Source organism: Lycium ferocissimum, chromosome 7 (assembly GCF_029784015.1).
Source record: "Lycium ferocissimum isolate CSIRO_LF1 chromosome 7, AGI_CSIRO_Lferr_CH_V1, whole genome shotgun sequence".
Lineage (NCBI taxonomy): Eukaryota > Viridiplantae > Streptophyta > Magnoliopsida > Solanales > Solanaceae > Lycium > Lycium ferocissimum.
In genome coordinates this window covers 61010559-61028756 of record NC_081348.1, presented here as the reverse complement: position 1 = coordinate 61028756, position 18198 = coordinate 61010559, and the positions used below count along the sequence as shown (strand labels likewise).

Below are 18198 nucleotides of genomic sequence, written 5' to 3'. Positions count from 1 at the left end.
AGATGTTCCATGATCTTATTAGTATACATTTTTGTATATCATTTTGTATAAACACATGTTTTGGGAAATGTTTAGTGATCATTTCATTGCAAGCGCTATCCGAGAATTATGTTGGACAAAGTTGAGTATGATAGGTAGCATGGTATGGTGTGCTCGGTATCGCTCCGGTACCACATGACTCCCTCAGTCGGGTCGTGATAGGCATACCCGGCAAATCAGAAGGGAAGACCTTCGCGAACTCACTCACAATAAACATGGACTCAAGGGGCAGAGAAGTAACGCTAGTATCACGAACATGGGCCAAATAGGCCAAACACCCCTTGTCGACTAACTTTGTCGCATGGAGATAATAGATGATCTTCTTCGGAGCAGGACTCGGAGTACCCCTCCACCCAAGTCAAGGAATCCGAAGTATAGCTACGGTGACTGTCTTGGCATGACAGTCCAAGATCGCGTGATTCGGTGACAACCAAGTCATACCCAGGATAATATAAAAATCTACCATATCTAAAATCATCAAGTCTACCCACGTGTCGTACCCCATAAAAGCAACTAAGCAAGACCAATAGACTCGATCAACCAAAACTGAATCTCCAACCCGAGTAGACACATGAATAGGCATATCAAGACGACCACTAGTCAAATCCCAACCAATAGAATGATAAGTAGACACATAAGACAAAGTCAACCAGGGACCAAACAAGACAGAAGCCAGCCGATGAGGAAAAGAAATAGTACCTGAGATCACAGCATCATAAGCCTCGGCCTAGGTCCTACCCAGAAAAGAATAGCAATGTGCCCCCACCATGGCCACTCTGGCCAGACTGTGCTCCTCATCGGGAGACCTGGGAACCACCCCAACCTGATTGGTGTCCACCCCTGGACGAATGAGAACCACTGCGGCCTGACTGAGCACCGCCTCTCGCTGAAGAATTACCCCGTCTACTAGATGGTGCCGGAGTCCTCGGGGTCTGAAATCGGGAACCTTGCTAGGACCCACTATGTCTATGTCTGGCGCAGTCTCTCATCAAATGATCAAGGTCACCACATATATAACAAGACCTGGGAGCTGGAGGCTGATACACAGAAACTGATGAAGCAGAGGGACCACCTCGGTCAACTGGTCGGGAATAAGATCTACCATGAGACTGTCCAGCCCCATAACCACTGGGTCTAGAAGGACCACCAAAAGATGCCTGCAATACGGACTAAACGGGGTTGCTGGGGGCTGACTGATAGGGCCTGGAAGACTATTCCCCGCCCCTATAACCGAAACTACTAAAATCGCCATGCTGACGTGGCCTCTTCTCACTAGATCCTCCCAAAGAATGAGCCTTGGCAGACTCAACACTCACGGCATGATCAATGACTGCCTGGAAAGAAGAACCCATGGCCACAAGCTGGAGACAAGCAATATGGAGTGGAAGCACAAGTCCACCAACAAATCTACGAACCCTCTCCGCCTCAATGGGAATCAATTGGGTCGCATACCTAACCAAAAACTGAAATCTGGCCTCAAACTCTGAGACGGACATCCCTCTCTGCTGCAAATGGGAGAACTCATCTCTACGCTAGTCCCTCAAAGTACGCGGCACGTACTTTGTTATATCCCGCATTTTATACGTCGGGACATTCCGAGCTAACCATGATAAGTTAAAGGCAAGACTATTCCGGGGTACGAGGTAGAGACTTTTAACTATGATTTTGTTGTAATGCACAAGTTGCATATATTCATCTTTTCAATTGGTATGGAATGTTAAAGGTAAATTTGGAATGGAAAATTGGGGGTTAAAAGTTGAATTATGGGAAGTTAAATATTTCATGAAGACTTGGGGCTAGAAGTGGAAACAAAGTTATTATTTTTTTTCATGAAATGGCCACTATTGTGGTATATGTAGTATGGTGGGTCCCTCCCACAAAATTTGGCTAAATTTGATTAGTTAAATTTATGAGTGGCATATGTGCACTTTATATTTGTCAGTTCTTTATATATATATATAGAAGGGATGACTAGCCAACATATTGGTCATCTTTTCCAACTCAAGAAAGTTGGAGAAACTTGAAGAAAAAAAGAGGGGGAGTGTTCGGCCAAGGGCTGGCCGAACCTATGCCATGGAAAATTTGCTCACAAAAATTATTTTCTTCTATGTTTCAACTAATTGGAAGGTCCTAAACAACATGAAGTGGTTGTTGGAGCAAACAAATTCCTTGTTCATGCAATTCTCAACCCTAACCAAGTTGAAGAACAAAGTGGAAAAGGGTAAGGTTAATCCTCTTTTTATATGTTAAGAATGGTTTGTGCATGTTGTGAAATGTAGAAATGAATGAAGTTCATGAAAATATGGTGTTGTGTGTGGCGTATGTGTGGTTTAATGTGGAAGTGAAGAACTAATTTCATTTGGTATGTTTAGGATGTTATGTTGTGGATTATATGATGAAAATGATGGTTTAATGATTTAAATGGAAGTTGGAGTCGTTTGTAAGTTGTTAGAGAAGATAATGTGATTTTAATATAGTTCTTGAATTTATGAGAATGATGTTGTTAAAATACGTTGATTATTGATGTAGTTTATGAATTTGGAAGAAAGGAATGTGTTGTTGTTGTTCCTATAGGAATCGGAAGGTTTTGGGTGATGTTGTAAGTTGGTTGTGCCGTTGGGAATGTTGTGTGGATTGTTTGAAATATTCTTGAGTTTTGTTTGAATAGTTTCGGATTGGTATTTGGATGTATGAGCATTGAAGTTGACTTAATGGTATGTGGTGATTTGAGATAAATGGAATGTTGTCGAATTATGTAGAAAAGAGTTATTGACGTTAGAATGAATTTTGAATTAATTGTTGATGTTGTTAGTATGGTTGTTGGTATTGTTGTTGAAGATTTGGCCGAGTTGAATCTGGGGTTGTTGACTTTATAGGGGAAAGCTTAGGTAAATGAAATGCTAAGTTAGAATTGGATTTCTAAATGCTTATGACTAATGTTTGGTGCCTAAATGATGTTATTGTAGATTTTGAGAAGTCGAGACTTGAATTCGGATTAGCTTAGGAAGGGGCAAGGTATGTAAAGCTTACCTTTCCTTCTTTTTGGCATGTCTTAGATGTAAGCTATGATACGTTACGAGTCTCGGGGCAATTCCATTCCTATGATCCGAGCATGTATATGAGTCTAATTCACTTCATCATGTTCGCATTTTAATATAGTCGGACTATGGTCCTTATGTCTTTTGTATGATTGGATTTCAAAAGTTACATAAAGAGATTTTGTTCGTAAAAGATTCTGTAACTACGAACGATCGTAACTTTCACATATGGTCTCGGATTGCTATGAAACGTTCGTAGAAGTTTCTATAACGTATAATGACCATGTCGTTCATAGGCGGGCTCGGATCGGGTTGACGCTCATCCATGGGTCCCGCGACTTTCCTTTGTATAGTTCTGACGATCTTTGAAAGAATTTAGTATGGCTATCACCCCGACCCCCGAGTATGGTTACTTACTTATCTCGTTAAGTACGATACGAGGATTTTTATGAATATGATTTTGATACTTGACTATGATTTCTAAAGCTCTATTTGATATGTTCCCGAGTGACATTCGGAGGAAATCTGATTTGACTGTTGTCTTGGTTTCGGAATGATAGTTCGCTTTGATTATTCTATTGGGTCTGTAATAATGATTTTTATGCATATGGTTACTCACGATTCTGCTCGTGCATTCTGTCATATCTTTCGCCGAGTCCCGGGACGGTATGTTGTCGTGCGCACTATGTGATATTCTGGAGTATGATGTGTCCAGTTCGCCGAGCCGCTCTGCTATTGGGCCGGGTACCGTGTATATTTGGTGTTATGATGTGTCCGGTTCGCCGAGCTCCTCTGCTATTGGGCCGGGTACCGTGTATATGTGATATTATCCGCTGGATTTTTGACCGCGGTATGTCGGGTTTCGGAGATATGAAATCTTCTGGAGTATGATGTGTTATGGCGCCAATGACGGGCGGGCGACCATATTCTAAGAGCCCCATCCATGACTTGTGTTTTAAAAGTAAGCATTTTGATATTCTGGATTTTGTACTCATTTTCTGTACTTCCTGTTTCGGTTATGATTCTGAGCCGGTGGTGGGGCAAACCTCGACAGGCACGCTGAGTCCCAAAGTGGGGGGTGAGTGTAAGACCGCCTTAGGCGAATCTCACATTGATTTAGGCGAATCCCATATCGGTTAATGTCACCTCATATGATAGATTATGATGTTATGATGTGTTACGGTATGTATATGATGATCTTTTACTTATGTCACTCAGTCCCATTATGGGCCGGATATGATACATGACGTGGATATGCATGATTTGTATTTGTGAGTAAGCATTTTTGGCATTCTGATTAGTATATTTGTCTTCTGTACCTCTGATGTACGATTTGTGTTTCAGATGCAAGCACTTTGGTATTCTGGCTATTATGCTCACTTTCTGTACTCCTTACTTCGGTTATTACCTCATTATCTGTATTTCATGCTTTACATGCTCAATACATATTCCGTACTGACCCCCTTTTCTTCGGGGGCTGCGTTTCATGCCGCGCAGGTATATACAGATGAGTAGAAGATGTTCCAGCGGGATTGGCGAGCTCCATTTTCTCCCGGAGTGCTGCCGAGTCAGAGTGCTTATGTTATGATATCTGGAGTTATGTTAGAGACTTTGCGTACGTTGTCGAGTGTATGATATGTCGATTTTGTAAACGTATGTAAGCCGATGTATCACTATGCATTATGTTACGAACTTCGTATATGTTGGCGCATTTCATACGGTACTAGTTTTATTTGATTTGATAAAGATGAAAGGCATGTTTGTTTTACGAAAATTTTCATTATGTGCTTATGTCATGTTTTGCGGCCCAAGATGATTATGAGTATTACGAAGTCGGCGGGTTCGTTCGGCCCTAGGTAAGGGTCGGTGCCCATCATGCCCTATCAAAAATTAGGGTGTGACAAATTGGTATCGAGCGGTTCGTCCTAGGGGTTGTCCGCAAAGTCATGTCCGGTGCAGAGTCCCGTTTATGGTGCGGCTTCGCCACACTTATAAACGAGGTCGCGGGGCATTTAGGAATCAGTGACCCTTTTTCTGTCTTAGATCGTGCGATAGAGCCAAGTTATAAGAAATGAGATTTCCCGTACTAACTTTTGATTTCAGTAGAAGAACGACATCGACAGAAGAAAGTGACTGATGATATTGGAAGCTATGAAGCGCGCAGGTAAGTAAAGGCACGAAAGGTATATGTCAAATGAGGCATTAAAGTATGATTGAAAATGTAAAGTTAAAGAGTAAAAAGGGGAAAGTAAACAGGAAAGTGTAACAGGTGCAGTTCGAATTGGACATACGAGGTAAGTCCATTATTTTCATACCATTGTCGATATTGGGAGCCCTGTGTGGCTGCGATTCGATATGATATGTATATATATATATATATATATATATATATATATATATATATATATATATATATATATATATGTTTGGTATTTCGCGCATGTTTTGAGATAGTAAGAAATACAGAGGAAACTCTGCCGAAATTTTTCCAGAAATAAAAAGAGAATGAAATATGGGTTTGTGATATGCCTTGAAAGGTCGTGTCAATAGTAAGGATAGGATTTGATTAAGTTACAAGTACGGCTGACCACGAGAAATAAGTAACTGTTGAATTGATGATAAGGATTTGGAACGGATTTGTGATATTCAGAGATGATTTAGAAGAGACTGGCGAATCTTGATAGTGTGTTACATTAAGGTACCAACTGAATTGATAAGCAGGGATGAATTATGACGAGCTTATAGGTAAAGGAGGTAATAGTATGATTAAGATAAGAACACGGAGGAAAAAGAATTGTGACGAATATGAATGTATCGATAAGACAGCTTGTGAGATATTAGGGTTAAGAAGTGTTATTCTATGAGATTGATTACGAACAGGATATTATGTGAATATAATAAGGAATGTTATGAAATGAGTAAGGCCTAGCGAGGAAGTGACAAAAAATATATATGACGTGATCCATGTGACTAAAGTGTAAGGTGAGTTGTTGAAAAAAAAAAAAGAAAGAAAGGAGGGATTTATGAAGTCCTTCTACAGGGAAGCAAAATAGAAATTACGAGATAACGGAAATGATAGCGAGCTCAAAAAAAAGAGAGGCACGAATGTTATAGGGCAAGCTTGGGAAGTACTAACACAATGACATTTGGAAAAAAAAAAAAAGAGAAAAGAAACAGATGGTATAAGTGGAGGTAAGGATACTATCCCAAGAGAGCTTTGAACACTTATCGTCGGAATATGAGTGCCACCTAACTGAGAATTTGGAATGCCTACCAGTATTAAATAATTATTGGTTGAAGCAAGAGACCCTTTCTAATTCGAAGAGAGATGTGTTATGAGGACGTTTGAAAATCTGTTAAGACTCTACCTTACTCCAGATTATGTGCTGAAGATCATGCGACGAGGTTGGCGCGATCATATTAGCATTAGAACGTCGCATTTCATCAGAGTCCCAAAGTTAAGCGTGCTGAAGTGGGAGCAATTTCAGGATGGGTGACCCCCCTGGGAAGTTTACTAAGAGTCTTATGGAATCGGACATAGGGAAGATAAATGGGAAGCTGGGGTAGCCTAAGAGAAATTTGAACATACCGAGTGGGCAGAAACCCTAAGAGGTCACGTGGGACGAGGCAGACTAAACCGGTGAAAAAGAAAGAAGATGCATTACAGCTTTAGAATCAGGGTAAGTTGAATAGCGTTTGGGGATATTTTGTCAGTAAGATGGTAGCAATTATGTATACGTATGTATATGACTTTCCATATATGACTATATCAGTGGGTATGTACATCCCAGCAACCGACGTTACGGCATAGTGGAAGGCAAAAATCAGACAAGATAACGAGCTTAAGTGAAAGAAGAAAACTGGCACAAGTATTATAAAGCAAGCTGATGATGTTTTCACTACCGGTTAAGCTCGGAAAGTTCTAATACAATGATATTCTGAAAAAGAAAGAAAGTGAGTAAATGGAAGGTAAGGTGACCGAAATACCGGAAAAAGCGAAAAGTAAGAAACATGAGAGAGTGAAGCCTCCAAGAGAGACGATGGGCAAAACGCAAGACTATTGGATAGGGATTTGTGGGTAGGGATATAAAAGGAATAGAATGTGGTAGTATGGCACCAAAGAGGAATGAGAAGTAAAGGAAAGAATAAATAAGCCGTGCAACGACGCTAACAGAATTTCTAACTTTCGAAAGATAAGTGCCGAGACGATGGATATCTAAAAACTGTTGGTACATTAGGACCTCCTTGATAAGGGGGGGAGAACATATTAGACTTGAAAAGGATTATGGCATCCTCATGCCCCTGAAGAGCAAACTTATTAGCTTGGAGCTAGAGTTTGAAATGATCGCCAGTACGAGGAAATCGGAAACACATATACTTGTATTATGAGAGAATCGTAAAAGAGTAAGAATTTTCGTAGCCCTATGCGCTTGAGTTGTGTTCTAAGATTTGAGGCATAAAGGTTAAAGGAATAGCTGTGGCAAGAGCCCAAGAATTTAGTTTCACTCGGATTATGAGTTGCCATAAGGGTAAGCTAGTGCGCAGAAGAATAGCGAAGGATGTAAGACCATTTCGTATAGACATAACCATTATATTCACTGGCGACAAAGTCATGTGAGTGAGCATTCGAGTGTAAGGATGAATGGTGACAAGGATGCAAGGACTAACGACACTGACCATTGAACCGCAAGTGAGTCTTAGCATGGCATTTTACCTGCAGTCTAACGCGCAGACCGAGCATACTATTCAAATGCCAAGAAATATGTTGCGGGGCTATATTATTAATTTCAGAGGCAGCTGGGATGATCATCTCCCACTCATGAAATTTGCTTATAATAATAGCCACTATTCTAGTGTTATGAGGCTTTGTATGGCAGATAGTGCAGGTCACCGATTGTCTGATTCGATGTCGGCAAAACTAAGTTAATTGGGCCAGATATGATTCAACAAGTAGCTAATAAGGTGAAACTCATTCGGGAGCGGTTATTAGCAGCTCAGAGCCGACAGAAGTCATATGCAGATAGTCGACGTCGACACCTAGAGTCTCAAATCGACGATCGGGTATCTTTGGAAGTGTCACCCTTGAGGGGTGCTATGGGAGTCGGCAAGAAAGGGAAGCTCAGTCCAAAGTATATTTGAATTTGTCAGATCGTCCGTAAGATAGGCAAGGTTGCCTATGAATTGGATCTACCGTCTAACGGGAACCGTACATCCGTTTTCCATGTGTTTATGCCTCGCAAATGCATTGATGACCCTCGGGGTGTGTCCCGTAGATGACGACGGTGACAAGAGGAATTAGCCTACGAGGAATGACCCATATCCATACCGGATCGTCGGGTGAGAAGGTTTGTGCGCAAAGAAAAACATAACCTTGTTAAAGTATTGTGGCGGAACAATATCGGGGAAGAGATGAAGAATACGTATTCCTACTTATTTCCGTGTCTTCGGTAATCTAAATCCCCGGATGGGATATGTTGGTTGATTAACGAATTGTATGTGACAGCCATGAAAGAGACTCCCCCCCCCCCCCCGCAGTGCTTATAAGACTTGGTAGGGTCAGTTTAACATTCGAGGACGAATGTTCAAAAGGGGGGGAGGATGTTATATCCCGCATTTTGTACGTCGGGACATTCCGAGCTAACCATGATAAGTTAAAGGCAAGACTATTCCGGGGTACGAGGTAGAGACTTTTAACTATGATTTTGTTGTAATGCACAAGTTGCACATATTCATCTTTTCAATTGGTATGGAATGTTAAGGGTAAATTTGGAATAAGGAAAATTTGGGGGTTAAAAGTGAATTATGGGAAGTTAAATATTTCATGAAGACTTGGGGCTAGAAGTGGAAACAAAGTTATTATTTTTTTCATGAAATGGCCACTATGGCCGTGTGGCATATGTAGTATGGTGTGGGTCCCTCCCATAAAATTTGGCCAAATTTGATTAGTTAAATTTATGAGTGGCACATGTGTGCACTTTATATTTGTTGGGGTTCTTATATATATAGAAGGATGACTAGCCAACATATTGGTCATCTTTTCCAACTCAAGAAAGTTGGAGAAACTTGAAGAAAAAAAGAGGGGGAGTGTTCGGCTAGCCCTATGCCATGGAAAATTTGCTCACAAAAATTATTTTCTTCTATGTTTCAACTAATTGGAAGGTCCTAAACAACATGAAGTGGTTGTTGGAGCAAACAAATCCCTTGTTCATGCAATTCTCAACCCTAGCCAAGTTGAAGAACAAAGTGGAAAAGGGTAAGTTTAATCCTCTTTTATATGTTAAGAATGGTTTGTGCATGTTGTGAAATGTAGAAATGAATGAAGTTCATGAAAATATGGTGTTGTGTGTGTGTGCCGTGTATGTGTGGTTTAATGTGGAAGTGAAGAACTAATTTCATTTGGTATGTTTAGGATGTTATGTTGTGGATTATATGATGAAAATGATGGTTTAATGATTTAAATGGAAGTTGGAGTCGTTTGTAAGTTGTTAGATAAGATAATGTGATTTTAATATAGTTCCTTGAATTTATGAGAATGATGTTGTTAAAATGCGGATTATTAATGTAGTTTATGAATTTGGAAGAAAGGAATGTGTTGTTGTTGTTCCTATAGGAATCGGAAGGTTTTGGGTGATGTTGTAAGTTGGTTGTGCCGTTAGGAATGTTGTGTGGATTGTTTGAAATATTCTTGAGTTTTGTTTGAATAGTTTCGGATTGGTATTTGGATGTATGAGCATTGAAGTTGACTTAATGGTATGTGGTGATTTGAAATAAATGGAATGTTGTCGAATTATGTAGAAAATAGTTATTGACGTTAGAATGCATTTTGAATTAATTGTTGATGTTGTTAGTATGGTTGTTGGTATTGTTGTTGAAGATTTGGCCGAGTTGAATTCTCGGGGTTGTTGACTTTATAGGGGAAATGCTGCCCAAATTTCTGTAAATGAAATGCTAACTTAGAATTGGATTTCTAAACGCTTATGACTAATGTTTGGTTCCGAATGATGTTATTGTAGATTTTGAGAAGTCGAGACTTGAATTCGGATTTAGCTTAGGTATGTAAAGCTTACTTAGGAAGCGGGCAAGGTATGTAAAGCTTACCTTTCCTTCTTTTGGCATGTCTTAGGTATGATTAAGCTATGATACGTTACGAGTCTCGGGGCAATTCCATTCCTATGATCCGAGCATGTATATGAGTCTTATTCACTTCGGCATGTTCGCATTTTAATATAGTCGGACTATGGTCCTTATGTCTTTTTTATGATTGGACTTCAAAAGTTACATAAAGAGATTATGTTCGTAAAAGATTTTGTAACTACGAATGACCGTAACTTTCACATATGGTCTCGGATTGCTATGAAACGTTCGTAGAAGTTTCTATAACGTATAATGACCATGTCGTTCATAGGCGGGCCCGGATCGGGTTGACGCTCATCCGTGGGTCCCGCGACTTTCCTTTGTATAGTTCTGACGATCTTTGAAAGAATTTAGTATGGCTATCACCCCGACCCCCGAGTATGGTTACTTACTTATCTGTTAAGTCTGAGATGAGGATTTTTATGAATATGATTTTGATACTTGACTATGATTTCTAAAGCTCTATTTGATATGTTCCCGAGTGACATTCGGAGGAAACCTGATTTGACTGTTGTCTTGGTTTCGGAATGATAGTTCGCTTTGATTATTCTATTCGTCCGTAATAATGATTTTTATGCATATGGTTACTCACGATTCTGCTCATGCATTTTGTTATATCTTTCGCCGAGTCCCGGGCCGGTATGTTATCGTGCGCACTATGTGATATTTTGGAGTATGATGTGTCCGGTTCGCCGAGCCCCTCTGCTATTGGGCCGGGTACCGTGTATATTTGGTTTTATGATGTGTCCGGTTCGCCGAGCTCCTCTGCTATTGGGCCGGGTACCGTGTATATGTGATATTATCCGCTGGATTTTTGACCGCGGTATGTCGGGTTTCGGAGATATGAAATCTTCTGGAGTATGATGTGTTATGGCGCCAATGACGGGCGGGCGACCATATTCTAAGAGCCCCTTGCATGACTTGTGTTTTAAAAGTAAGCATTTTGATATTCTGGATTTTGCACTCATTTTCTGTACTTCCTGTTTCGGTTATGATTTTGAGCCGATGGTGGGGCAAACCCAATGGTGGGGCAAACCTCGGCAGGCACGCTGAGTCCCAAAGTGGGGGGTGAGTGTAAGACCGCCTTAGGCGAATCCCACATTGGTTAATGTCATCTCATATGATAGATTATGATGTTATGATGTGTTACGGTATGTAGATGATGATCTTTTACTTATGTCACTCACTCCCATTATGGGCCGGATATGATACATGACGTGGATATGCATGATTTGTATTTCGGGGATAAGCATTTTTGGCATTCGATTAGTATATTTGTCTTGTACCTCGATGTACGATTTGTGTTTCGTATGCAAGCACTTTGGTATTCTGGCTATTATGCTCACTTTCTGTACTCCTTACTTCGGTTATTACCTCGTTATCTGTATTTCATGCTTTACATGCTCAGTACATATTCCGTACTGACCCCCTTTCTTCGGGGGCTGCGTTTCATGCCGCGCAGGTATATACAGATGAGTAGAAGATGTTCCAGCGGGATTGGCGAGCTCCATTTTCTCCCGGAGTGCTGCCGAGTCAGAGTGCTTATGTTATGATATCTGGAGTTATGTTAGAGACTTTGCAGACAGTGTCGAGTGTATGATATGTCAGTTTTGTAAGCGGCTATGTAAGCCGATGTATCATTATGCATTATGTTACGAACTTCATATGTTGGCAGATTTCATACGGTACTAGTTTTATTTGATTTGATAAAGATGAAAGGCATGTTTGTTTTCTGAAAATTTTCATTATGTGCTTTTGTCATGTTTTGTGGGCCCAGTATGATTATGAGTATTACGAAGTCAGCGGGTTCGCTCGGCCCTAGGTGAGGGTCGGGTGCCCATCATGCCCTATCGAAAATTAGGGTGTGACATACTTCTCCAAGAAGGCCTAATGGAACTGGGTCCAGGTGAGTGGAAGTGCATCAACGGGTCTCCACAATGCCCTCAATATAATACCTCCCCCAAGTCTTTGCGTTGCCGCGAAACTGGAAGGACACATAATCCACGCCGTGAGACTCCACAATGCCCTTCTTGTAAAGCCTCTCATGCAGCTCCACTATGATCCGAAGACTAACCAAACTCATCAAATAGGAGCGGGAGACTAACCAAACTCATCCGAAACTCCTCGGAATCTAATCAAAACTTGCCAACAAGTCCAAAATCATTATGCTAATACGCTCGAGCACTTAACTAGTATTCCAACCAAGTGTCTGAATCACTCCCGAGCCCCTTGGGATTCTTCCAAACCATCCAACTAAGTCATAAATCACGTTCCTGACCTAATAGAACTTTCAAAACTCGAATCCGAGTTTGTTAACTTCGAATATTGAATTTGGTCAACCCTTTCCTCATTTTAACTTAGGAACTTCCAAATTTTAGATTTTCTTCTCCGATGCTCATTTGACTACCTCGGGAATCGTGTCACTCATCCTCGCAAGTCATAAACACTATTTTAAAGCCACTTGAATGGTCATTTAGAGAAAAGGACCATAAATGAGTGGTTCAAGGAAATTATTGCTGACATAAGTTATTTTTCAAGGAATATATTTTCTATAAAAAAAAATCATGAAAATATTTCTGATGTTTTCTTGGTGAGTGAACTCTTTTATGAAAAAATATATATTAAATGTTTCTAATAATAATATAGCTAATCGAAGAACGTTTTGATAAAATATTTTAGTATTAAAAATTGGTAAGAATGTGTGAGTGTTAATAGGAGTAAATAATATGAAGTTAACCCTCTTATAATGAAATATATTTTAATAACTAAACATCAGAAAATAACTTTCTCACCGGGAAATACACTCTTATCAAAGTTCCCTATTTTCAACACACAACCTTAGGTCGAGTTCTTGGCGTTACTAAATTTTATTGCGCATCATCTCTAATAGTCAAATAAACAGGATAGTGAGTAAATAAATTTGAAAGTTATGCTCGTTGTCTTTTGTTATTAGAGAAGAGAAGAATGCGTCATTTTAAAAAATTGGAGAAGTAAAACTACTATATTAAATTAATAGTGACATTTACATAATACACCAACCAAAATTGACTAGAGTATTTTAAAATAATACTCACTTCTTACTAAGGAAAATTGAGATCATTTACATCGATCATATAGTCTAATCTAAGAAAAGATTTTGGATTTTGTATGTGTATCGTTTTTCTATGCACCTTTCCTTCCATTTTAATATTAACAGGCTAATAAGTAATCAGCAGCTAATCCACATCATATCTGATCCTCTGACTTTCTTTTTTGTCTCCCTTTTTGGCCAACAGAATATTAAAAGATACCAAGAGCATATTCTTTGACTATTAAGGGATTTAATCGGATGTATAAGATCTTAATTTTCACCCTTAATTAGAAGTTGAATATGAAATTTGGGAATAAAGATACTTTGAATAGAAAGCATTTTTCCCTTAGGTGGACTTTCCTTGATGTGAATCTGGATTAGTTGAATGAATTTTGAAAATCAGATAGTCAGACCTAAAATGAGCATATTCCTTGACTAGATCACATACAATCTGATTTTTTATTGTCATGTTAATCTAATCTCAAAACAAAATATGACAAGTTTAGGGGCTAACAATTTTAATCTAAACAGATAAAGCACTTTAGTGCCAAGAAAGTATTCCCAAATAAGGATAAATATTTTTTATTTGCAAACTAATGTTTGTGGGTTCAGTCACCTTTCCATTTTTACAAGTAGCAATGCCTTTAATTTTTCTATCACACAATAATCTTCAAAACTTATTGAACTCCGACACATGTTTAATTAAAGCAGTCAACCGATTAACATATTTTTAGTCAAAATCAAAACAGGACTACTAATTCTTCATTAGATATGATCCTTTTGCAACTTCTGTTTTGACGTTGCATTTTCTTACATTATCCGTCCACTTCAACGGTAATTTTATGTAACTGTTCATAGTGAGACAAGTAATTAATTCGGAAAATAAAAGAAATAAAATACAATATATATGTATATATCCTAAAAAAATTAAGTCAAGCAAAGCCCTCATCTTCAATATATGGATATGATATGCAAAACCGACTTCCATAACCTAACTCGAGTATCCACTAATTCATAACTAGTGAATAGACTTGTATATATGTCAAAATATAGCTCGACACGTGGCAAAGTGGTATTGGAGCACGTGGCGGAAGAAGGTGGAATGTTGCAAGTCGTCTCATTTAATTCGAGTAAGGAGCTCCAGAGACATCCGGAGTAAATCCACAAAGGCAATAGAACCGGGTTATTAATGGGAGAATAACGTTATATGACCGGTCCGGATACAGAACAAACGTTACAATTCAACATTAAAGCAATATTTATTGCCCATTATTATTCATTATTATGATTAATCACAGGCTAAGAGCTTATATACTTTACTATAAAAGGAGCTTAACAGCCCTGGGAAAGTTCATTGAATAACAATCATTTTACATTCATTCTTTGCGATTCAGTCTTTTCAATTAGCTATCTTATTTATACTTTAGTACCGGAATAATTCTCATCTTCTTAGAGCCGGAGCTAATATTTATTCCACCGGAGGAAACCCCATGAAGGATTTGCTCTAAGGATCAACCACATCCAGGCTTATTTATTCAAATATAGCGTATTTAACCTTCAATATATTTTTACCTGAATAATTTTAATAATTACCATTGATTTTATTTCATTCATTCATAACAAAACAAATTACGAATCCTTTAAACCATAAATAAATTCAACTGTTCACTTTTTAGCAGTGGTGAAACCCGAGGTGATGCAGTACTTGGAGGCTCTTTCCAATCGGTTGGAGAAAAATGAGAAAGAATTGAACAGCCGGTTGGATCGGAGTGAAAAAGAATTCAAGGCATTCAATACCAGATAGATCGGATCCCGGGAGCCCCACCAGTATTAAAGGGACCAGATTCGAAAAGATAGGTGGAGGTGCAATACCCGCCAAGTGCAGCACCTAAACTCATTCCAAAGAGGTTTAAGATGTCGGATCTATCTAAATACGATGGGACTATTGATCCTCAAGAGCACATGATCTCATACACATGTGCTATTAAAGGAAACGATATGTAGCCGGATGAAATTGAGTCCGTTCTGCTAAAAAAAATTGGTGAAACCTTGTCAAAAGGAGCAATGACTTGGTATTCATTGCTTCCGGAACATTCAATTCATTCTTTCGAAATGATTGCAGATGTCTTTATTAAACCTTACGCCGGGGCAAAGACGGTATCAGCAAGGAAGGCGGATATATTTAAGATTGCTCAAGGAGATGATGAATTGCTTAGAGAATTTGTTATCCGATTCCAAAAGGAATGTATGTTATTACCAGTTGTCCCGGACGAATGAGCAGCAGAGGCATTTACAAAAGGTTTAAACCCTAGAAATTCAAGTGCTTTGTTAAAGTTGAAAAAAAAAAAAAACCTATTGGAACTCCCTGCCACAACATGGGCAGGCGTTCACAATTGGTACGAGTCAAAAATTTGGGTGGAGGATGACAAGTTCGGATTGCCGGCTGGAACAACTGGTCGAAATCGCAATTACGATAGACCAAAAAGGAATGTTGATTCTGATTCCAGATTTGGAAAAGAAAGATATCAGCCTTATGGTCGTCCAGAGAGGCCCCGTCTGGGGACAGATGGAAGCCGTGGTAACCAGTTTAAGAGTATGAAAAGCAATTCTGGAAACGATCAGTTTATTTCGAAAGTTACTTTGGGTAAAAGTGTATAGAACCCTAGCTTGGCGGATTATTGCTTAAACGTCGATGCAGCTGGTCTAGTTGCGACTCTCAAAAAGTTTGACGATACAAGATAGTCTGAACCCATACGAACAGATCCCAGTAGGAGAAATCCAAATTTATTTTGTGACTTTCATGGGACTCGTGGGCATCGAACTGCAGATTGTCGGCATCTTAGAGATAAGGTTGATCAGTTGCTGAAGAATGGACATCTGAAAGAGTTCTTGGATAATAGATCCAGGGACGGTTATGGTAAAAGCAAAGGTTCAAGTAGACATTCTGACCTTGGCAAGCCAAGTCATGTGATTAACATGATAATGGAAGGAACCGAGATCGCAGGGACACCTTTGATGACTAAAAGAACTAAATTCTCCATAACATGGGAAAAAAAATCTCAAAATATTGTCCCAGATGAAGTAATTCTTTTTACTAGTGAAGATGCGGACGACGTTATTATTCCGCATAACGACGCCCTGGTCATCTCAGTAATAATTCTGGATTGCCAGGTTAAACGTATCCTGATCGATCCAGGAAGTTCAGTAAATATCATTCGATGGAAAGTGGTGGACCAATTATCAATGCTAGATAGACTAATACCACCATCCCGGGTTATCAATGGGTTCAACTTGGCATGCAAAACAATGAGAAGAGAGATTATACTACCAATCAATGAAGGAGAAATGCTCAAACATACCAAGTTCTATGTCATTGATGGTGATATGAGTTGCAATGCAATTTTTGGAAGGCCTTGGATACACGATATAAAGGCAGTACCTTCAACATTACATTTTCTTCTCAAATTCCCAATACCGGATGGAATCAAACAGATTCGAAGTGAGCGATCAGCGGCAAAAGAAAGGTTTTCTATTGAGTCGTGGGAGAAAGAAGAACCAAAGCACGAAAAGATAGGAACATTTTCGGCAAAAGAGGAAGAAGTTAAAAAATAGCAATTACATCAAATTGGCTCAGAGGCAGTTCAAGTCGAGGGTTCACGAGAAGTAGAGGTCACTGAGCCGAATACGAAAGAGCCTGAGGATATGGAAAATTATGGGGTTCCAAGATCATTCGTTGTCCCAAATTAATCATACGCCACGAATTCCACCATAGAGGAGCTGGAACAAGTTGCACTCTTTGACCAGAAACTGAAAAGAAAGGTATACATAGGCACCAGATTGTCTCCGAAGCTCGGGCTTAATATTATTAAATTTTTTAAAGATATTTTGATTGTTTTTCTTGGTCCCACTTAGATATGACAGGGATTTCTCCGGAAGTGACGACCCATAAGTCCAGCTTAGACCCTAGGTTCGCTCCGGTAAAGCAAGAGAGGAGGCCCATAGCTGATTACAAGAACAGGTTTATTAAGGAAGAGGTAACTAAACTCTTAAATATAAGATCTATTAAGGAAGTAACTTATCCTGACTGGTTAGCAAATGTGGTAGTGGTACCTAAAAAGGGGAATAAGTTAAGGATGTGTATAGATTTTAAGGATTTGAATAAAGTATGTCCGAAGGATTCGTTTCCTTTACCGCACATTGATCGAATGATTAATGCCACGGCAGGACATGAGATACTAAGTTTTCTTGATGTTTATTCTAGATATAATTGTTACACCCTCGTGTTCATAGTGGTAGAACCTATGATTTCCTAGTCAGGTATGCCATTAGAATAGAGACTCGAGCCCGAGTTTGGAGGCATAAAGTGTCTTACCCCGTGTTCGAGGGTACTAGCAGATATTCCTGGAAATTTATAGAGTTAGAAGTTGAACGAATCGAATCGACGCGATCTGAACTGAATCAGAAAAATCTGCAGGACACTAGTCATCGTCGACGGTCGTCAACATGATCGACGGACCGTCGATGTGTGGTGTCGACAGGGTCCCGCAGCCTTGCATCTGCAGGCACAGGTCGACGGAGCAAGTCGCCCGTTGACCCGCTCGTCGAATCGGACTGCTGTAGCCTTTTTGGCTTCCAAGTATAAATAGGTGGTTCACGACCTTATTTCATATTTTCCTCCTTTCCAAATCATAAAAACCTTAATATATTCTCTACTAATATTTTGCATCATTATTAGTGGAGATTTGGTAAAATTCGAGCCCGTGAACCCGTGCTTGTAAAGAAAAAGGTTGATTCTAGGATTTCTTTAAGGTTGTGAAGCTAGGTAAATTGGAGTTGAAGTGATTTTTGGGATCTTAGTCCCTTTAAGGTATGTAAATGATTCTACCCTTATATTTAAGTTAGCTATCAAGAGTTTTA

At 39.4% G+C, this 18198-nt stretch overlaps 1 protein-coding gene across 1 annotated transcript; it reads left to right on the top strand.

Annotated features, from left to right (window-relative positions):
- The first annotated feature begins 15393 nt into the window (after positions 1–15393).
- On the top strand, positions 15394–16893 carry LOC132062407 (uncharacterized). The gene is made up of 3 exons (XM_059454981.1): positions 15394–15526; positions 15665–15925; positions 16043–16893. Exons 1-3 carry the CDS (start codon positions 15394–15396, stop codon positions 16891–16893), a joined length of 1245 nt encoding a protein of 414 aa, XP_059310964.1.
- Positions 16894–18198: the final 1305 nt, after the last annotated feature.

Bases quoted from the DNA above. Each gene is read 5' to 3' on its own strand.
- LOC132062407 (XM_059454981.1), top strand. From the start codon at position 15,394: ATGATTGCAGATGTCTTTATTAAACCTTACGCCGGGGCAAAGACGGTA. The intron at 15,527-15,664 runs GTATGTTATTAC...CAACATGGGCAG, and splicing joins TATCCGATTCCAAAAGGAAT to GCGTTCACAATTGGTACGAG. The intron at 15,926-16,042 runs GTAAAAGTGTAT...CCATACGAACAG, and splicing joins TATTTCGAAAGTTACTTTGG to ATCCCAGTAGGAGAAATCCA.